Source organism: Eptatretus burgeri, chromosome 7 (assembly GCF_056783735.1).
Source record: "Eptatretus burgeri isolate ZD-2024b chromosome 7, Ebu_testis_v1, whole genome shotgun sequence".
Taxonomy (NCBI): Eukaryota; Metazoa; Chordata; class Myxini; order Myxiniformes; family Myxinidae; genus Eptatretus; species Eptatretus burgeri.
Window position 1 is genome coordinate 46,102,176 of NC_140967.1, and position 23,184 is coordinate 46,125,359.

The window sequence follows — 23,184 nt, forward strand, 5'->3', positions numbered from 1 at the left end:
GGCTGGGACCTTCGACGACCCACATTTGCCCATCCGAACTCTGACCCCCAGCTAATCTCTCTCATCTGCTGGAGGGTCCAATAAAAACTCCGGGGTTTCTTTCCTTTTAGTGTGTGTGTGACTGCGTGTGGGCCCGTCTATCAGCAGAATTGTTTAAGTGTTTATTTCATCATTGTAAATACTGCATTGCATATTCGCAATAAGTCTCGCCTCTTCTGTCTTTTGATTTTATTGTAAATAAATTATTAGAAATGTTCCCAGCTCGTTTCCGTCCTTTCTTTATTTGGTCCAACATGGTCCGGGTCTGAGTTCAGACGTGGTTTCATCCCCGATAATCCATTAATCGTAGCTGGAACGTCCTGGGCAGGCCCGCTCGACTGCATCCGAGCCGGAGTTGGAAGGTGGAAGTTGATACTCTACCGTAGCTGGTCGAGTGATCCGGTTCGGCCAGACGTTCTGAGGGCGTGAATCCCCGGTAGCCAAGACTCCGTTGTTACTTTGGTATATTGGATCTAGACAATTAACCCTACGCCACGCGGTAGAGAGATTGGCATTTCACGCTCGATTAATCGACCCGCCGGCTTCGGAGTTATCCGGAGCGACGGCCTATAATTCCGGGGAGGCCAGTGGGAGACGGCGTAAACTTCCCCACCTAGCGGTCGTTCTCTCCACCGATCCCCGGCCCACAATACATATATATATATATATATATATATATATATATATAGATATATATATATATATATATATATATATATACCCCATTGTATTTATTTTTCTGTCACAGAAAAAGTGACCTCATGTTCACGGAAGTGCCATTGCTTTCGTCACTGAAAGGGAGTACACACCATATCAGTGTTAGCGCCATTCCCATTTTGTTTCTGCTCAGGAAAGGTGAATTCATGCTGTGCAAAACTTTTAAGACATGCATCTGAATTTGGGTTGATTGCATGACTATTCTGGTTGTTTTCACAACGAAAATCTGAGCGGTGAGACATTAGTAATTTTTATTTGCAGTAAAAAAATATATGCGGGTGAGTAATCTTACCCAGTCGTTTGAAATTTCGTTTTCATTTTGATAATAAATCTTCTTCTTCTTCTTTCGGCTGCTCCCGTTCGGGGTCGCCACAGCGGATCATCCATCATGATCCGCATAATGATTTGGCACATGTTTTACGCCAGATGCCCTTCCTGACGCAACCCTGGTCACCTCTTATGGACACAGGGATATGGTACACCTGTTCTCACCGGGGTATACAACAGCCCAGTACACTGGTACTCACTTCGCCGACCTCGGAAGGATGACAGGCTGAGTCAACCCCCTGGTGTATTAATTCAGTGGCCCAACGGGGCTTGAACTCAGGACCTTTTGGATCCCAAGCCGCTGCCCCAACCACTGCGCCAACACCAGGCTTATTCATTTTGATAATAAATATATTTCTAAAATAATCATACTTTTCTTTATGAAACAAAAGTCGATCCACAAGCCTGGGAGTTGTATTGTTTAGCAACTGTGCTTTGATGGTGGTGATGGTCGGGATGCTCTTGGCCTTGTCTTTTTGACGGGCTTTACACTTGTATTTAATATAACAAGAAATGGCATGGGGAAGGAAACAGAAGGAAGCGATGGCTGTACGTAACATGAAACTAAAATCCCTTTATCCGATATGCGCCTATGATATCAAATGAACAAATGCGTACCTTAATTATCCTATGTCCTTAGATATACCACACGAGAGACAAACATGCACAAGGACAAGACTGAAGAGCGTTGCGGGCAAACCCGATGCAGAGTTGGTGAGGAGGGCTGAAGCCAAGTCCGGCTGATCCAGTGTGGAACGCGGCTGCTCTCGGCTTGTGAGGAAAGGAGAAAGGGGTGCTAAGGCACAGCAGCATGGGTGAAGTCCACTGTTCTTCTCAAGAGCCGAGCAGATTCCACAATTCCTCTGCTCTTCCGCCTTTATAACCTTCACCCCGAACCTCACCCATGATGTGTATTGCCCCTTCCTTCTCACTCACCATTTGACTGAAGGCTTGTTTGATGGGTGGGGGACTGCCCATCTCCCAGTTGTCACTCAGGCAGTCCCACCCCCTCTGGTCTTGAGCCATCCGAGGCATCGCTTTCCTGCCAAGATAGCACCTCAGAGCCGAATAAAGCGCTTTAAAGACACACAAATGACAGACTACATAGGGTAAAACATCAAGAAATGGGATCAAACGGGTTGATAATTTTAAAAACACATGAAAGGGAAGGGAGATGATGTCGAACTCGACATGAGCGACCCGTATCTAATATCACAATTAATTGCTTTATGCTTATGCGAGACATTCACTTTAAGGAAATAACTGCACTATTTTATGGATTAATAACCTCAAGGAGCCATTTCCACAACAATATCCTTCTGCCATGTTATTGTTCTTATCATGAATATCTTCAATTTATTTTGTGCATTCTGGGTTGTTGGTTGCATCCCTGGACAGACAGTCATCTCGTGGTATGCAGCCATCGATCAGAGAACCCAATCTGAAATAAGCACCTTGCATTTTTTTTCTCAAAAAAATACAAAAACAGTCAACATCACTATTCCACATGAAGGTTGGCATGAATGTTTGCCCGATTAGAGATTATTTACAGGACCACTTAAATTAACAACAGTTGAATGTGTAATGAGGTCATGATTTTTGGTGGAATGCAATAGTCATGATTCATTATTTTTGACAATGTCAGAAAGCAAAGACTTGTTCTCAGCCCCTTTAATGCTGTAGAAAGTACTCAACATGTCTAACCTCACCCCTTCCTTGCTAACTTCACTCGTCAAAATTAAGCAGGTTAACATTGTTGAGGATTGTTGAGAAAGCAGATGGGGGTTTTTCCAAACGGTCCTTTCGGAGAGACATAGTGAGAGTGTGAAATGTCAGGGTTAAAAGACATGTTCCACGTGTTGGACCAGCTTGTGATTTTATCCAGGTCTGCAGAGAGTGAAGAAGCTGCTGCTTGTCAATCTGAGGGAAGATAGATGGTACGGCAGAGGGTAGAGTCATCAGCAAAGAGATAAAGAGGAATTTCCAGTCAGAGAGATCATTGATGAAAACCAGAAAGAGAACAGGGCCCATAATGCAGTTTAGGCAATCAACCTTTTCATGTGCAGCATCAGCAATGCTGCCATTTGAGGAAAGGAAGGGGATGAAGGGGGAACATACACCAGAGACATACTTAACTAGACACCACCAGGATTTGGAGGAGGGAGACAGGTTTGAGAGTTCAGACTTAAGATTACAAAGATATTGTTTTCTGGCTCTCCTGAGGGTAGATACACACTTGTTCCGAGCTTTGTGGAATGAACTGAGATTGCCTTCAGTAGGATTTGCCTTCCATGAGGCAAAGGCAAGTCGTTTCAGGACGACAGCCTCGCCACAAGCTTCAGTGTACCAGGGGCGGTAGGAAGGGTAGGACAACTAAAGACAAGATGGGATAAATCTGTGCATGAGAGAGAGCAAGTTTCTTTGAAAGAATTCTCAGGATGAGTTGATGTCAGAGGAAGTAGAGGTGGGAGACCAGTCAAGAAGTTTGATGGCTACTTGAAGTCCCTGCCAGTCGGCCTGAGTGAAATGCCAGACTTGACGGCGCTGAGTTGGTTCTCTCATAACAACCAGAGAGATGTCTACCTTTGGCAAACATGTGGTCAGATGAAACGATTGGAGCGGAAGAAGAACAGCAGATATTTTCAGGGAAATTGGTCAAAATCAGATCCAGAAGAGATGGTGTACCATTGGTTGAGATCTGGGTCTGGAAGTTGACACATTGTGTCAGTCCCAATGAGTCATAAAAGTCTTTTGATGAAGTGCCATGGCAGGTGAGAGAAGTACCCACACCCAGCCAACTGGTAAGATGACAGTTGAAGTCACCACATATGAGGAAGAGAGAGATGGGATGAAAGGATATAAGTTTGTCCATGTTTTTGAAGAGCGAGATCTAAATGGAGTCATCATTGTTTGGTGGACGGCACAACACACATCTGAACATGAGGTGGGAGTGGAGGGGAAGCCGTAGCCAGAGCTATTCCTGGGGGTGTGGGGGAGAGAGGGCAGTGCATGGTGAGTGAGGAATAGAGTCTTTGATGAAGAGAGCAACTCCACTGCCAGGACGAGGCTGAGGTCTGTCATACCAGAGGAGGGAGTAACCAGGGAGAAATACTCGGGAGTCAGAGACGTCTTGGAGGAGGAAAGTTTCTGTTACGCAGATGTCTGGTTTGTCAGTGACAACCTGAATGAAAAGATGTTGGGTTTGAGCGAAGGCCCCGGATGTTTGAGGGCAGGTCAGGTCAGGTATGGGAGCATGCGCCAGAGCAGCGCGTCGCGGCATCCGCTTTCCACCGGTACTCCAGGGGCCTCCGTCTGGCCATCCCCCAGGCAGATGCCTGGCCCATCTCCATCTCCTTGAGATGCTGATCAACCTGCTGCAACCACGAGGAACGTAATCGGCTCATTGGCCTCCTCCATTCACGAGGCTCCCTCGCTGAGAGAATCTGGCGAGCAGGATCAGCGTCAGGAAAATGAGCCACATGTTCATTCAGCCGCAACTGACGCTCACGGACATTGCAGGTAGCAAATCTAATTTGAGCCTCTCTCAGCAACCACGCGTTGGACACAAAGTCTGACCAGAGATTGCCAAGGATTCTCTGAAGAGACCTGGTACCAAAGGAATGAAGTCTCCATCTCAGATCCCTGGTCCATAGAGCAAGACTGGAAGCACAAAGGACCTGAAGACACAGACTTTCGTCCTCCCACATAAGGACCGACAGCGCCACACCCCATGATCCAGTGAATTCATGACTCCCCAGGCCCGACCCAGACGTCTGTTGACCTCTGGCTCACAGCCAGCAGAGACATGAATATCACTGCCAAGGTAACTGAATCTCTCCGTGACCTCAACATCCTCATCACAAACTGATACAGACAGGATAGCAGCATCCAAGATGTCATTGAAAGCCTGGATCTTAGTTTTGACCCAGGAATCCCATAATCCCAGCGGCTCAGACTCCTCATTCAGCACCTCGAGGGCCCCCAAAAGGATAACGAGAGTCTCCGCAAAGATGACTGCATAATCTGCAAAATCAAGGTCAGAGATCTTGACATTCCCAAACGATGCACCGCAGCTTGATCTCTCCGACATCCTCCCAAAAATCCAGTCCATACAAGTGCTGAAAAGTGTGAGGGCCAGAACACACCCCTGACGACCAACAGGAACAACTGGAAATAAGTCAGAGATGGTACCACCACATCTCACAGCACTCTCAGTACCAGAGTATAGTTCAGACATCAGATCGATCAGTTTTGGTGGCACCCCACGAAGACCAAGAATCCTCCAGAGGGAATCCCGATTCACTGAATCAAACGCTTTACAGAGATAAACATCGGCTGCAAGCAACCCCTGCCGCGATTCTCGTCTGCGTTCAGTGAGGACTCGAAGAGCAAGGATACGGTCAATCGTTGACCTCTTTGGTGTAAAGCCTGACTGCTCTGGATGCTAGTGCTCAAGCACATGGTGGCAAACCCTCTCGACAATTATCCGAGCAAAGACCTTTCCCAGCACTGAGAGCAGCGTCACCCCTCGGTAATTGTTGCAGTTTTGGCGATCACCTTTCCCTTTCCAGAGAGGGTCAACAAGGCCCCTCTTCCAGTCAGTTGGGATGATGCCTGTGTTCCAGGTAGAGCACAGAACTGCGTGCAACAACACAAGTGCAGCATTTCCACCAGCCTTGAAAAGTTCAGCATGAATGCCACAGATCCCTGGAGCTTTACCCCATTTCAACTGGTTCACCGTAGCCTGTGTTTCCACAAATGAAGGTGGACCACAGTTGATTGGAGGGTCAGCAATAGGGATTATAACACCCCTGATGTCCAATTCAACAGCTGGTGGATCAGCCTGGTACAACTGCTAAAAGTAACCAGCTCAGCGGACCTTCTCTTCGGACTCCTCTATCAGGAGCCCAGCACCCTCTGCTCTCACTGCAGAACACCAAGCGATGGGCTTGGACGAACGCAATGCGCGAATTTCCTTGTAAGCAGGACGAGAATAACTTGACCACAGGTGATGCTCTACCCCCTCACAGATTCCTTGCACATAGTTTTACGGCTCAGGTCCCTGAACAGCTGAGCTTTACCATTCAGCCTGGCCCTGCGACTCTGGTCTCGTGTCCCTTGAGACAAAATTCTTCTTCGCCCTCCGGTGAATTCCAAGACATCTACTGGCAACATCAAGTGGTCTTGAAGGCACTCCACAACTCTTCAGGATCCCCCAAAGCACCCAGACCCCTCAAATCTCAACTCAGCCTGTTTGCAAACTCATCAGCTACCCTCTCATCCTTGAGCTTGCCAACATCCAGCCTCGGCTGGGATGGTACCATTCTCCTGGATTTAACGTGCAATTTAAGAGTTGCTACAACAAGCCGGTGGTCAGTATTGAGGAAACTGAGCACTGCGGTAGACCCTGCCATTCTGGATCATCCTCAAGCGACTATCAATGAGGACATGGTCAATCTCCTTTGCCACACCACCAGCGTTGGAATACCAAGTTCAGCGATGAGCCTGTGTGCACTGAAACCATGAACCAGTCACCAGAAGTTCATGACTTCTTGCAAAGTCAAGGAACTTCGTGCTATTCTGGTTCACAGTTCCAGACCCATGGGGACCAACACACGTCTGATAACCATCCCGATCAGTTCCAGTCGATGCATTGAAATCCCCCAAGACGAGAAGTGTATCTCACCTGGGGTAGTGATCAACCACAGACTCGAGCGTGGCATAGAATGCGTCCTTCACGGTAAGATCACTCGCCTCAGTCGGAGCACATGCAGAGACCAAGGAAATGACACCCAAAGTGTGACGAATCCTTCATCTCATAATACGCTTGTTGAACGGTGTTACCTCAATTATAATTGGAATCAGCTTATTGGACAAAGCAACAACTCCTTGGGAATGGTAACAATCAGAGCGACCAGACCAATAGTAAGTGTAACCACTCGCCATGATCTCGCCGCAATCCGGTCTCCGAACCTCAGAGAGTGCTGCAATACCGAGGTCCAAACGCTTGAGCTCAGATGATAACAAAGACAGGTGATCATCCTCGCTTTGGGATAGGACATTATAGGCACCCAGCCGAAGGGATCGCCTCAGGTTAACCCAAGGAGACCGCCGTCTGCTGGACAACACCTCAGCACCACCCCGACACACTCTCCCACAATCTGACCAGGGAATGTTACACCGTGGTTTCCCTTCTATCATCAAAGATTGGGGGTCCCAAAGGCTTTGCCCCAATCCCATCATCCGGTGAGCTGCCCTGCAAAGGGAAGCTGCACATCCCACGGAGTGAGTTTTCAGATTTTTTATGCTTCTGGAATGTTTTGCAGAATGAAGGGTTTTACGGTGACCAGAGTGGAAATCCTACCACCAACCTCCTAATAGGAAGTAACCCAACTGCAGGAGGACGTCCGCAGACACAGTTGGGCACTAGATATGGATGGCCGTTGGCTCATAAGGAGCTCCTCTGCCCTTTGACAGGTTTTGTTCTTCATCCTGCTGGGTGTCCATATCATACACCCTCCTCACCAAAAAAACTTGGTGGGGGAGACGGTTTAGTCGCCGACAACCCGACCATGGAACAGGTTAGTACAGGTTTACATGGTACCTGTGGCAAGTCACAGATCGAGTCTGACATGACCTGACAATTTGAGGTCCACACTGTTAAAGAAGAGGGAGGGGAGGAGGTTTGGGTTGCAGGGGAGGGAGGGGGAAGGTAGTACGAGGTAGGAGGGGGGGAGGTAAGGAAAGTTATTGAAAGTATGCGGGGGGGTACAGAAGAACTTGGAGAGAGGGCCAGATGAGGAGGAGAAAAGGCTCGGTGGTGAAGGGTTGAGGTACCGTGGGGAGTAATAAGAGAGGGGGCAGAGGGTAGTTGAAATTTGGAAGTGGAGTGATGAGGTGGAAGAGAGAGGGTGGGGGAAGGAGTCACCCTTGTGGATGTGAGGGGGGCAACTTTTGTAAGGGGAAGTGAGGGAGAACATTGGAGGAAGAAGGGTGAGAGGGGAGAGTTGAGGGGGAGAGTTGAGGGGGAAGGGTGAGGGGGGAGTTTTTGAGAAAGGTGAGAGGGAAAGCTTGGAGGCGGAAGAGTGTGTAGGTTGTTTTGCGAGGGAGGGTTGAGAGGGAAGCTTTGAGAGGGAGGGGAGACGATGAGAGCAGGCACGGCCAAGGTGCAGGAGGGTAATGGGAGAGGTGGGGAGAGGGGAAGAATGAGACTTGGTGGAGGTATGGTGAAGAAGGGAGAGGGCAGGGGGAGGTACAAGATTTGAGGGGTTGGGAAAAGGGGAAAGTGTGCTGAGAGGGAGGAAGGAAGGAAGGAAGGAGCATGCTTGTGGTGAGAAGGAGTGTACTGATTGAGAGGCCTCTAGGAAACCCAATATGAAACGACGTCGAAAACTCAACAATTAACAGGGGTGCAAACACAAGACCGAATGAGAAATACACAGCAAACACAGAGATAACAAAATGACAGTAAAAACGTGACAAAAACGACCGGAAACTTATCTTTGAGAAAGTTGGCAGAGACCCTGAAGCAGAAACGCCACTGTCGCTCAGAAACCAGAACCGGAAGTGATAAAAATCACTTCCGTTGTCATAAATTTTATTTATTTATCGTTAATCTGCTGAAAAACAAATAAAATTGATGATATCATTAATCTGCTTGGATTAACGATAAATAAATAAAACCACCTATTTTAAAGGCAGAAAAAGAGTTTGGTGATTGGATATTAACTTTTCTTACATCTCACAAAGGTTGTCGTGAATGTTTGCCTGATTAAAGTTAACAGTACCTATTAACGAACAGCAGACATTAGAATTAACCGTACACTGAGGCTTTTAGGACAAAAATGTCACATTTTAAAATGTTCTCCTAACATCTTACAAGTAAACCGACTGTCTTGCACTTCCTTCATAAACTCATCAAAACGTCTTTGAAGACACTCTGTATGTAAAGTTACAGCCTAATTACACAGGTCTGCAAAATGGAACTTTTTAAAAAGTGTTTTGATAATTTTGTGTTACTTTATATATTTTTGGGGTGCGAATTCGAAATATCAACAGTTTTTCTCCATCACATAAGGTTTTCTTACAAATTGATGTTGAAATATAAAAGAGTTTTAGGTAAATTCCCATATGGTAAGACAAAATGAAACGAATAAAAATAAATTTGGTACTCCATTTAGCAAAGAGAAATGGCACAAATGCAATTAAAAAGTAAGGCAATAGATTCTTTACAAGTGCTCCAATCATTTTTTAGGTTCAGCACCTCAAAATCTCTTCTTTCTCGCTTGAAAACTACACCTGGAACTTTTTCGTTTGTGAGCATTTGGTGGACTTTCACGATGCAAATCCAGCAGTAGTCAGCTATCATACTGACATTCCATCTTCCCTGATATCTTCTTTCCATCTCCTTCATATCTTGATGAAACCTTTCCCCTTGTTCTTCACACTCACATCCCCTAGATTTTCCGGAAAGTAATCCAAATGGGCATGTAGGAAATGAACTTTAAGGCTCATTTTACATCCTAAGGCCTCAAACTTTTCTCGCATTCTTCCCACGGTCTTTGTAGTTTGGATCCTTGTAATTCCCAAGAAGTTCTTCATCACATCTTTCAAACTAATCCATCCATCTTTTTCAGGATCACTAAGAGAGTTTTCAAAATTTTCATCCCTGACGAGTTTTCTTATATTTGGTCCAACAAATACACCCTCTTTAACCTTGGCATCTGATAGAGCAGGAAACCTACTACGCAAATACTTGAAGCCTTCTGCATCCTGTGGCAAAGCTTTTACAAACTGCTTCATCAGGCCAAGTTTTATATGTAGAGGAGGCAAAATAACCCTTTTCGGATTCACCAAGCTTTCTTGAAGGATTTTCTTTGTCCCTGGTGTAAGCATATCCCTACTTAGCCATTGTTTTTGAGACCAATGGAGGTCCCTGGCTCTACTATCCCACTCACACAAGAAACAAGGAAACTTTGTGTAGCCTGACTGTTGTCCAAGTAACATGCAAATTATCTTCAAGTCACCGCAAATCATCCAGTTGTGATCTTTGTATTTAATCATGTTTAAGAGTAACACCAAATTTTCATGCGTCTCCTTCATGATCACTGAGTGTCCAACAGGGATGGAAGCATATTTATTCCCATTATGCAAAAGAACTGCTTTAAGACTTCTCTTTGAAGAGTCAATAAAGAGTCTCCATTCATCAGGGCTGTAACTTATGCCAAACGTTTCTATTAGTCCTGATGGATCTGTACAATAAACCAAATCATTTTCTTGAGCAAAATACGGAACAAACTTTTTCTCAGTTACGGTACCAAGAGAATGATGCACCAGGAGATAAAAGACTCTTGGATTTAAGTCTGGAGCCTAAGAGCTCTGCTGACACGTTTGCAAGTCCCAAGTCCCTCACTCGATCATTTAATTCATATTGGTTGAATAGTTGAGGTTCTTCACTTTTACCACTATTGAAGTCTACATCATCATTGCTATTGCTGCTTTCTGACTCAGAACTTAAGTGTATGTCTTCAAGGTTTCATGGTGATGATGGGACTGGAACATCTGGTCCATGGGCAACAGGTCGCAATGCAGATGGGAGATTTGGATAAACAATGTTTTTCACACTCTTTGAATTGTGTCCTTGTACCTTACATGAGCAAAAGTAGCAGTCATCACTGTGATTTTTAGGCTCTCTCCATATCATTGGAACCCCAAAACGAAAAGACTTCTTTGTACATTTTGTCCATTGTCTTAGTTCTTCAACACAAATTGAGCAGACGTTATGAGGAGCCCATGTCTTATCTTGGTCTCCTAATTTCACACCAAAGTAGGCATAGTAAGATTTTTTTTAACAAAGTAAGAAATGAATCTCTGACGTTTCTTAATCATAAACTCGCCACAAATGTAACAAAATTTGTCGGGGCTGGTTGCACATCCTCTAGAAGCCATTATTGTTTCCAACCATGTACAGATCTGTAAAGAAAACGTAATGGGATTAGAGAAAGGGGATATTACATTCGGATAAAATAGTAAAACACAATAATCAAACTCGGGCACACTGGTAAAACGCAATGATCGATTTTGTGAAGAAACTATACGTGATATATAGGATAATTGGACAGGGAACAGGATAATTTGTCATTTTTGAAATCAGCAGGTAAAAATTGATCAAATTCACGCAATAAATATGAAACAATTTTCTGGTCGCAGACCTGTGTTATCAAAAGGAGCCAAAATAGATCCAGTAATTCTCCGCTTAACATTGTCCTGTTAACAATGTTTCATTTTAAGTCGCTGATCTATTGGAGAACATACACATTTAAAGTCGTTCACCATTCTGTTATCAAGTCATTTTACCTTTAATTTAGTACTAACCTTATGTTTTTGCTGGTTTTCATAAAGCTATATCATAAATCACACCATAAATACTGGTGTATAAGCCATACTATAAATACTGGTGTACAAGCCCACCCGGAGTACTGCAGTATCGGCCTTATATACACTGAGCTGGACATTGATAACATTGGTGGGTCCTCAGCTGAAGTTACTCAGGTGTGCATGAATGGTGTGTGGAGGAAGTTGTGGCCTGAATGTGTCAATGACTTCAAACGATTTAAAGATGTTGTCCACACAATGAAGAAAGTTATCCTCTGCTTGGCCAATAAAATGGGTTTTGATGACGTGGAATAAGTCAACATCACACAACTTCTGCAATCACATGGAGAAGAGATAACCAATGAAGATCTGAAGCAACTAGAGATGATGAGAAAAAAGCAACAAGAGATTATGATATTCAATTGTTTGTTTAAAATTATTTTAAAAACTTATATTCTGACATCTTATGTCGTTTTTTAGTTGTTTAGATGTAAAGCCACCGTTGTGATGGTAATTTTCCTGGACGGAGTTAAAAGGCAAGCCCATATTTATGTCCAACTGAAATGGCCACCAGTCTAACATCTTTGATCAGATCGCAAAATAAAGTGAGGAACTCATGTACGCCATCGAGTACTGTGCCTGTGCCAAGTTTGAACAAAATCGGACCATGCATGTCTGAAAAATGGTTGGGGACACATTTAAGCTACAAAATGGCCATCGGTCAGCCATCTTGGATCTGATTTCGAAAAAAAAAAAAAAATGACGTGCATATGTAAAGCGTCATTCATTATCTGTGTGCGAAGTTTAAACAACATCGGAAAATGCATGTCTGAGAAATGGTTGAGGACATGTTTGAGATCGGCGTTTTTTTTTTTAACAACTAAAGTGGTCGCCAGTCAGCCATCTTGGATCTGATGTCAAAAAAAATGATGTGCATATGTACACCATCACGTGTTGTCTTTGTGCCAAGTACAAATAAAATTGGTCCATACATGTCCAAGATATGGTTGCGGACCATATCGTATGAAAATAGAGACCAAATCCAAAAGCTCCCGTTTCGGTCCAAGTCCAATGGGGGCTAATAATGTCTTTTGTCTGATGATGAAAAGGATTTGCTTAAAGTCATTTTAGTTAAAGTTTATTTATTCCCTTTTCATGGGGTTGGCAAGGTGAATGCTTGGCCCAAGTATTTCATGAACCAGCTGCCAGACGTTTGATGGACGTAGGTTGGAGCAGGAATTTGTAATTTGTTCAGGGTGCCGGCAACAGCTCGTCTGCTCTTCACAAAGGACACCGTGGGATCTTCAACATCATCAACTAATGCTGGCAGACGGAACAGCCAGTTTAACATCCATTTGAGGGACGGCACACACACTGATGCCTCACCCTGCCTGCAAAACACGGGGGTGACAGTTTATAGCTAGGCCGAGGCTCTAATCGAGGCTCCACAATGTAAAATTAGTCTCGATCCATGAAGACTAGTGTTGTTCTGCATTAGCAGACAGGTAGGTCCTATTTTCAGGATAATGGATGGAGAATCAACAGAACGTTGATCGAGGTATGCTGACTGCTGAAGGAAGCAAGGACAAGCTGACATTTTCTTGTTTGCTCCGATCAAGGGTTAACACCAGAAATGTCTGCTTTGCCTTGCCTTCCATGGATATTAGCATACTTCAATCAACATTACATTGATTCCATCTATCCTTCAAGCACACAGAATGGATTAACCAGATAACATTGTTTGCCGTCTTAATAATTCACTTTAGTTGTATTATACCTTATATTTACCTTATTATTAAACCCTCCAAATAAAATGATTGAGCTTCCTTGGTTTGCTTTCTCTCACCATAGTTTATTACCTCTGCCACCGAAAATGGATGGAGGTTATGTTTTTACCTGTGCTTGTCTGTCCGTTACCAGGATTTTTCAAAAAATTATGGATGGATTTGGACAAAACTTGATGGACAGGTTGGGTGTGTGAAAATGGACTAATTGATTAGATTTTGGTGAAGATCCGGATCCATTTATGAGAATTTTTCAAGCGATTCTTCACCATTGAGAGATATGGCCAAAACCGATATGTAGCATATCTCAAATCGTTGTGGACAGGTTATGACAAAACTAAGTGGATGAGTTGGGTAGGTGATCGGACAAAGCTGATTAGATTTTGGTAAAAGTCCGGATGCAGATCCGGCCTATCAGTGGGATACAAAACATAACATCATTAGCCTGGTGGAGGTATGCACTCAACCGAGTACCGTTCGAGTTATATTATATTCTTATAATCATTTGTCTCCAGAATATGTCTGGTTTATAGCTCCGAACACCCCCCTCCTCCCCCCCTCCAAGCTCCAATATCATCAACATGGACCTCTTAGAGCACTCACAAATAATTGTAAGAACTACAATGCAGAAAAATGCACCAGCAAAACAAACAATGAGGTTTTGTCAAAAAAGGCTCAATGTTTCAACCACAGTGGCACACATCAGAAATTATGCAGGCCATCTGTGCTTAGAAACGAAATGCCCACCTGGAGAGGTGGAGCGATACAGACCTGTAATAACCACAAGACCCAGGTTATAAGAACACAAATGTGTGCAACAATTATAAATCACAGTTCCCACTTAAATAATATTATTTAAATGTGGGAGGCAACACATTGTGCACACATGGTAGTAGGTTTGGAAGGAGTCGGGGTTTGGGGGCAGGTGGGAGGGTGGGTGAAGAAAAATTCAAATAATCGTAGTTGCGCACACACGAAAAATAAATAAATAAGAAAATATATTTTGGTACACAAATTCGAAGTTCATTGGAGAGCTGGAGCACAGAAGAGAATGCAATGTAACTGAACAGCGAGAACACAGTGAAAAGTGGGTAAGCACACTAAGAGTACAGCAGGACAACTGGAGGAAGAATGGGTGAGGAAGAATTAGAGAGTAAAGGGAGAAGGTGAAAAACACAGAGGGTGAACAGCTGGATACAAGTCTAATAATAACAATAATAACAATAATAATGGAAAAGTAATTTTAATTCACCATTCATTTGAAACAAACTTTAAACAACACCAGTTGCTATCATCAAAGTAAACTTTATTATAAGCCAAGGTACGTTATTCCATGGAGTACGCCTCAATGTGATGGGCCACTTCGCAATTCTCCTTCTCTGTTGGATGATACTAAATTACAGGCTTCTTCCACCTTAGCTGTGGTCTTGCCAGTTCACCTCTGGCTTGCATTCGATTTTTTTTTTTCTCAATTTAAATGTCAACAAACTTCGAGGGGGAAGAAAATGCAATCTGGCAAATGACATAAACCTGGTATGTCTGTTGAAAAACCTAAAAATCTTGTATGCAGAATTTATACTCTTGGAAGAGCGAGATGTGTTTCTACCCTCTGTATAACTTCCTGCAATTTGAGCTGACAAGATATTAAACTATCTCTTGGCTGTGTGTTACCTCATCAAAATTTGAACAAAAATGATTAATAGTGTTTTGTTAACAATATGTTCCTGGAACTGTAATAACTTGGACAAAATAATATCAACCAGGTCACGATTCTGTACTGTATGAAATTATCTTAAACCTGCATGAATGATGTAAATTACCTGTTTGAAAATGCCCAGTCATAATTTCCAATATTGTCAAATGACATTTGACCATCACCCCAATCAAGATGATAATTTTTATCAAGCGTGAATAATTGCAATTAGGCTTACACGTTGCAAGTATCTCATGCTGTGCTGAAGTTGAAGAGGCAGAGAAGGTAAGTGTGGGAGTCGGACGGTGGGGTCGGCTGGGTGAGGCATCAAGTGGTCGCTTCCGGCTGGCTTTACCACCTTTTGTATTTCGTGGCCCGGGAGGGCGATGGTTCCGTGGCCGATGGGGGACAACTGGAAATGAGCGTGGGGTAGGGGCAGCTAAAGAAAGTGATGAAGATCGTTGCAGAGCAGAGGCAGACGGTGTTGCTGGTAGGGAGTGTCGAGGTGGTGCAGTCACACGACTACGCTTGCGTGATGGGTGAGGCAGGGTGCGAGGAGCAGCGGGTGAGAGTGATGTCGACAGAGATGAAGATCGACATAGAGGGACAGTGGTGGAACCGTTAAACACCGAAGGGAGAGATCCAGGAGAGCGAGAAAGAGGAGAAAATGAATGACATTCCTCTCCTTCCGAGACCTCTCCTCCTTCGTACTCTTCTTCATCTTCCTCTTCTTCTTCCTCCTCTCTCTCTTCTCCAACCCCATCCACAGCCCCCCATGTCATCCCTTCTCTTAGCAAAGCAGCCACATCCATGGCTCTCCTTTCTGTTTCATCTGCCCACTTTCTATCTCCATCGGTCAGCTGACAGACAAGACATACGTGATAAAAAGATATACAAAACTGCTCAATTATTATTAGATTTACATAATAATCAGACATGCCATTGGGGAGTGAAACACAAAATATGCAAATTTGGTTGGGATGTTTGGCATTACCACCTGAACCCAAGGCTCTTGATGCTGGGAATTCCTATTTCAAATCCAATATATGATGGGAATCAAAATGTTTTCCCCAAAACCACAAAAAATGGTCCTCAATCAACAAAACCCAGATCTATGTTATTCCGTTTTTACGTGGTTTTGAGCCAGTGTCACACCTTTTCCAGTGTTGATTTGTTTATTGATGCCATTGGAAAAGTTGTCAAGTTTTGGGCTTTGAAAGTGAAAACATCTTGACAACCACTCGTACTTTGTTGATTTGTCCATGGTCTACTAATGTCCTTGTAATTCATGGAATATTACATTGAAATCTCCATGAAGCCTCATGTATTTGCCTTCCCTGCAGTTTATATATATAGTGCTGTGCAAAAGTTTGGGTTATTTTCACTTTTGTGGTGTGCCAAGGAAGCAAATTCCCAATTAAATATTTGTGTGAAGTTAAAAGTGTGAAACATATGTAGATAATAATATAAATTTCTGTGAAACTCAAGTTAATATCACAATTACCTTTAAGTACACCTATACTAATAAATGTCAATGTGTGTGTGTGTGTGTGTGTGTGTGTGTGTGTGTGTGTGTGTGTGTGTGTGTGTGTGTGTGTGTGTGTGTGTGTGTGTGTGTGTGTGTGTGTGTGTGTGTGTGTGTGTGTGTGTGTGTGTGTGTGTGTGTGTGTGTGTGTGTGTGTGTGTGTGTGTGTGTGTCCCCTCCATAACTCCAAAATCATGAAACTTTGCATGCATACTAAGAAAACTCCAAGGAAGTGCATGACTGAAAATTGGTTGTTTGGGTAAATTAAAACACCCCTTTTGAAGACAATTAATGGCCTTATTTAATGATATTCCTTTTAGTTGGGTTCCTTATTTAATGCTCCTCGGCTCCCTCACTCTTTGGGGTCTTAAGGTCTATCCTGGGTTGCCTTACTGGGCTATGAAGCCACCATGTTTTTTGGCCTGCTCAACCATGCCTTGACTTGGAATAGGCCGCAATGATTTCTTAAAGATAAATTCTTTTCCCACTTTCCTCACTCATGTTTTCAAATACCTGTTCATCACAGCTACGAATCGCTGAGTATATTGCAATGCTTATAAACGCCCGGAGACGCCAGCATTCGCGGTTTTATTTCATTTCCACACATGCGATAACCTTGAGAAACTCTTAAACCAAGCTGAATTTCAAAATTTAAAATCCAGAATCGAACTTAGCAGCAGTCAGACTCCTAAAGAAAGTGTTCATTTGTCCAATTCGGACATATTTGACATTTTGGCCATCTCCGGGAGGTGTATGATTAATACGACAGTTCGGTGGTTGCAAATCACGTGCCAAGTGAGCCATTTCTTATCAACTGTTTCGTTGGAGTGCTTAAGTCACTTGGCGAGCACTCTACAATATTTGCACTGCCACTGAATACTATATCAATTGACTTGAACAAAAAGTTCAGGGGCCATTCGCGTGCGTTGGCCACGTGTTGTTCTGCGCTGCAACAGGCGGTGGCTGGTTTGCTGAAAAATGTGAAATTTTATTTTCCATGACGTTTCCCCTTTTTGTGCGTTCTTCCATTATATGACCCGCCACTTCGGCATAAACAAATACAAATAAAAATTAAACGTTTCGTTTTTTAAACCATTTCCTGGAATGCTTGGTGAAGCCACTTGGCACGCGTTCTTCAAGCTTCAATCAATGGTGATACCACAGTTCTATACCGGAGGTAGGAAGGCAAAATAATTGGATGATCACAATGAGTAAAAAAATGTTTTTAGTCGATGTGAAATAATGAATCGCCACATCACGACAGGAAAGCCAAGAGGTATTCATGCTCACTCTAAGCTGTCTCGCCTGTGTTCAAATCCCGAACCAGCTATAAACTGTTATCCCGGTGTTTCACAGGCAGGGTGATTCGTCAATGCATGTGCCATCTCTCTGATGGACGTTAAAATGGGCATCTCATCTGCCGGAATCCCTTGCCTCTCCCCTCTCTCTCTCTCCCTCCCAACCCTACCCCCTCTCTCCCACCCCTATCCTCTTTCCAACCCCACCAGTTCTCTCCCACCCTTCCTCTCTCCCCCTGCTCCCCCACACCTTCCCCTCTATTGAGAGGACGGTAGCATGTACAAATCATATTTGGAGTGGGCCAATCGGAGGTGTGCAAAGGTCACTGAATGTACGAGTATGCATGCAGGCAAACCTTTGTTAGGTACATAGCGAGGGTTTTAAATGCTCCCGCCCCAGGTCTCTGAAGTATCCACCTTTGCGCAAGCGCACGTGTGTGTGTGTGTGTGTGTGTGTGTGTGTGTGTGTGTGTGTGTGTGTGTGTGTGTGTGTGTGTGTGTGTGTGTGTGTGTGTGTGTGTGTGTGTGTGTGTGTGTGTGTGTGTGTGTGTGTGTGTGTTATCTCCATGTGCAGGTTTCAGAAGGTGGAACGTATTCCTCCCAGGTCTCAAATATCCACGTCCGTTTCAGTAAGGATGGTCACAAATCATGGACCAATGTGTGAAGTTTTGTTCTCAAAGTTTTGTGTCGAGGGCTCTTTTGAGGATCATCATTGAGCCCTGGACAGCCTCCAACTGCAGTTGGTTTGTCGTAATATTCTCAGGGATGGTTTTTAAGATCTCTGTAAGGTTCTATTTCACAATTCCTGTTGCTGTTTCAATGATCACTGGTACAATTTTGGAACTCTTCAACTTCCAAGGTCTTTTCACTTCTTTTTGGAATCTTGGTATTTGGTCATTTTCTTGATTTCTGTATTGTTCATGCCAAAACCATTGTGTACTGAAACCTCAATTCGAGAGAGAGTGTGTGTGGTGTGTGTGTGTTCAGTCATGAAGCATAACATATCATTCTCTTTGCTATTCCCACCCTCCTCTCCCCTCCCCTTTCTCTCCCCCCCCCACTCTCTCTCCCATCATCACTCCCCCCACCTAAGAAAATGCACCACTCTCCTCCCACACTTCTGTGAGTCTGTCTCTGTCTCTCTCTCTCACACCACCTTCTTCACACCCATCCCTCCTTCAGTGTGTAGCAACATTTGGTGAGGCGTTGCTCTCTCCACCCCCCCTTTCCTTGTTCTTCCCCTCATCCCTCTCCTGCCTCCCCTCCATCCTCTCTCTCCTCCTCCTTCCTCTCTCTCCTCCCTCCTCTCTCTCCTCCCTCCTCTCTCTTCTTTCTCTCTCTTTCTACCCCCACCCTTAATATCCCCATCAGCGAAGCAATGGGTTGTATTTGCTCATACAAAATAAATGCGGAAATTCAAAAAGTTTTATTTTATTTCTGCTTTACATATGATTACCTCCTCCACCGAAGGTGGACAGAGGTTATGTTTTCACCCCTGTTTGTCTGTCTGTCTGTGAGCAGGAAACCTGAAAAAAATTCAGGACAGATTTGGACAAAATTTGTTGGACATGTTGGATGTGTGCCAAGGAAGAATTGACGAGATTTTGGTGAAGATCCAGATCTTGATACTATAATTTTTAGTGATTCTTCACCACTGAGGGATAGGGCCAAAAACTATATATAGCAAGATATTTCAAAAAGTTATGGCCAGATTCGGACGAAATTTGGTGGATAGGTTGGGTGTGTGACAAGGACGAATTGATTTGATTTGGATGAAGATCCGGATGCAGATCCGGCCTACAAGTGGGATACAAAACGTAAACTGTTTAGCCTGGAGGAGGTATGCGCTCTACCGAGTGCCGTTATAGTATCATCATGTACTCATAATATCCTTTTACCACATAGAAAATATGCAAGAAACAGTTTGTAGATTTTTTGGTACAGTAAATAAAAAAAAAATTATTCAACTAATCAACACTAGTTACATTAATGTGAATCACAAGAAACCACAATAAAAGTTGCAAATAACTGAATATGTGAAATTAGTTTGCATCAGATTGTTCCCTTACTTGACAGTCTATGAGTGGGTTCAGAATGGCGCCAAGGAAACAACTTTCAAGAGAACAGCGTGAAAAGATTCAAACTCTGTGAGAAGGGCGTACTATGAAGAAAATAGCAAAAAAGCTGAAGATTTCCAGCAATTCTGTGAGATGCACTTTGTAACGACTGAAATAAACTGGCTTGGTACAAGACAAGAAAAGGCCAAGAAGACTCACAATAACTTCCCCAAGGCAAGACAAGCACTTGAAGTTGCTCAGCTGACGTGATACAAGAAAATGAAGTCAGCAGCTGACAAATGAAATGAGAGCATGCCTGAACATCAACATCTGGTCCAGCACTGTGTGCATAAGGCTGATTGCAGCAGGTCTCCATGGCAGAGTTGCAGCAACAAAACTAATGCTGAGACCACAATAAGCTGAAAAAGACTGAAATTTGCAAGGCAACACCAACATTAGATGACTGAACAATGGAATAGGGTACGATGATCTGATGAATCAAGTTTGAGATTTTTGTATCTAAGAGACGCCAGTTCGTACGCTGAAGACCTGGAAAATGTTACGACACATAATGTTTGCAGCCTAGTGTTAAACACGGAGGAAGCTCTGTGACTGTCTGTGGTTTATCTCAGCTCTTGTCGGAAAATTTTTGAAATCAATGGGATGATAACAAAGGAGAAGTGCAAGCAGATACTGTAGCACCATGCGGTTCCTTGGGGAAAATTGGTTAATTGGAAGAGGATTCGTTTTCCAACAAGATAATGATCCAAAACACATCCCATTGAGGCCACATGGGATTACCTGGAAACAGAGAGAACAAAAGGAACCCAACTAAAATTAGAGAACTGTGGAATGTAGTCCAGGATATTTGGCACAATATCTCTGTAAGAGTGCTTCAGTCGTGTACAGAACTGTGGGTAAAATAGTGATGGCACTCAAGAAGGCAAAGGACAGACACACCAAGTATTGATATGTTATAAAATTAAACTGTTCTTGTTATAAACTCCGCCACCGAAGGTCGATAGAGGTTATGTTTTCACGCGTCTGTTTGTTTTTCTGTCTGTGAACAGGATATCTCAAAAAGTTATGGACGGATTCGGACGAAATTTGATAGAAAGGTTGGCGTGTTACACGAATGAATTGATTCGATTTTGGTGAACATACGGATCTGGATGTGGATCCAAGAATTTTAAGTGATTCTTCACCATTGAATGCCAGGGCCAAAACGATTATATAGCACGATATCTCAAAAAGTTATAGACGGATTATGACAAAACTTAGTGGATGAAATGGGTAGGTGACAAGAATAAGCCGATTAGATTTTGGTTGAAGTTTGGATGCAGATTCGGCCTATCAGTGGGATACAAAAAGTAAACTGTTCAGCCTGGTGGAGGTATGCGCTCTACCTAGTGACATTCTAGTTTACTGAAGCAGTTTGGTTCACACGCATTAATAAAGGCTGTCAATTTACAATAATCCAACTATTCATTTGGAATTGGGCACTGGCTTTGATACCAATACAATTTTTTTGTTATGGACCCGAGGCATCAAAAAGTTACATACAGTAAGTAGATTGAACAAACAGTTTCAAATGAAGCACTTCGCTGCCATCACAGCATTTAAATTGCAAGAGATGTGGCAATAAATGTGAATAGTTGCTTTCAACTTGCTGGCTCGATGACAAAAGATGCCATTTGCATTTATGCCCCTCCATCCCTACCCCATTTAGAATCCCATGTGGGCACGGGCAAGTTGCTAGGAAGCACACATGACTGTTATTACTGATAATTTGATGAATAATTACCCTAACGTATGAATATCATTGGAATAACCAAAACTTTTGCACAGCACTATGTAAACTCAACCATGTGCTTTAGATTGTTGTTTTCAAAAAAATTAAAAGATTACCACGTGAGCACAAAAAAGCTCAAAAGTAATGTAAATTTAAATACAATATTTGTTTGCTCATGATATTTTTTCCATTGAATGGGATCACAAGATATTTTTGTTAGCTTCTTAATGAATGAGTTTTGCAGATTTGTGTGAAATCTGAAACATACAATGCAGAAAAGTGGTCAAAAGCATCAGAACAAGTTCGGGTTCTGAGAACCTATCATCCAACATTAAGTACTAACACTTTTTCATGAGTGAACTACTATAACTACCTTGATTTTTGGATACAGTGATGGATTGTAGGTGAGGGTTTATAAAAGTTGTGGGTTTAACTCCATATAAAAGCAGCAGTGTTCGGGATTGGGATTTTACGCTGAAGGGAATCCAGTTAGTTTCAGAACTGTCACACCACTCATGGACCAACAGTAAAAAAAAAAAATTTTTTTTAAATAGCTGGCTCATGAATGACCCTCAGTGAGGGCGATACATGCCTATCACACCTTGTCTGATGCACAAGTGAGGCGAGCCTGATCATTGTTATTGACTTTCTCCCTTCCCTGATTACACTTGGGGGTTATTTTGAATGACTATGGGCCTTACCCTTCTGTACCAGTTTTGTGCTGCAGTGATAGTCATCCATACTTAGTGTGGAAGCCATATAATAATTGTAACAGCCTCCTTGCTGTGCAGACGCTCGCCATACACTGATAATATAATGTGACCCGTGATCTGGTCTTTGTTTACAACAGCATTGTTACATTTGGATTGTAAAACTTCAGTTTAGTGAAAAAAAAATTTGCTCTTTGCTACGGGAGTACTGGTTCATTGGCTCGTGCTGATACTGTTTTAGTTCCCTGCACTGTTGACCTATGGCCTATTTCGGGGATCTGTACTGGGATGCTGTGGAAGGGCATGTGGGACTGCTCCAGAGGAAATTGCAGCACGTCCCTGAGAGCCGCTTACCTCCCACTGATCGACCTAAGCAACACCCTCGTAAGATGCTGGGATCAGGCCTGTCGCCCCTTGCCCTTCTCCACTTGCCTGGTGTCTGTGCGAGTAGGGGCTTGTGTGTGCTGTGCCACAAGAGAGTGGCTTAATAGTTTTTGTGAACAGTATTACATCATTATCTTGTTAATCTGTATCTACCCTGGAAATGTTTTTTGGCTCATCCTGTCCTTTTATAGGAACAAATTAATTTTTTCTTAAAAGAGCACATTGTGTCTTGAGTTCTAGACAATTATTGCCATGCAAATGATCAGGTTGGTTTGACTTTTTGGAACAGAAAAATTAAGGTGTGTAATTAAATTTAGGCACAGCAGCATGTTGCACCGCTTGAGCATGCCTGCTGTGCTAAATTTTGCCTTAAGCTGGCTATCCATTGAGTTAGCTGCTCTGACATTTGCAATTTGTGTTACATGTTTGGATGGGGGCTGTAAACGAAACAATATGATTTTTAAAAAAAACAAAGAAGTTACGT

At 43.3% G+C, this 23,184-nt stretch overlaps 1 protein-coding gene across 5 annotated transcripts in view; it reads right to left on the reverse strand.

Moving 5' to 3' along the window:
* The window catches only part of LOC147023173 (uncharacterized), a 96,378-nt gene that overhangs the window by 21,266 nt on the left and 51,928 nt on the right, over positions 1-23,184 (reverse strand). For all 5 annotated transcript variants that reach the window (XM_085888326.1, XM_085888330.1, XM_085888327.1 and 2 more), the window contains one exon: positions 15,173-15,794. In XM_085888326.1, coding sequence (XP_085744452.1) covers positions 15,173-15,794 — 622 coding nt within the window. The remainder of the gene's footprint in view (positions 1-15,172; positions 15,795-23,184) is intronic.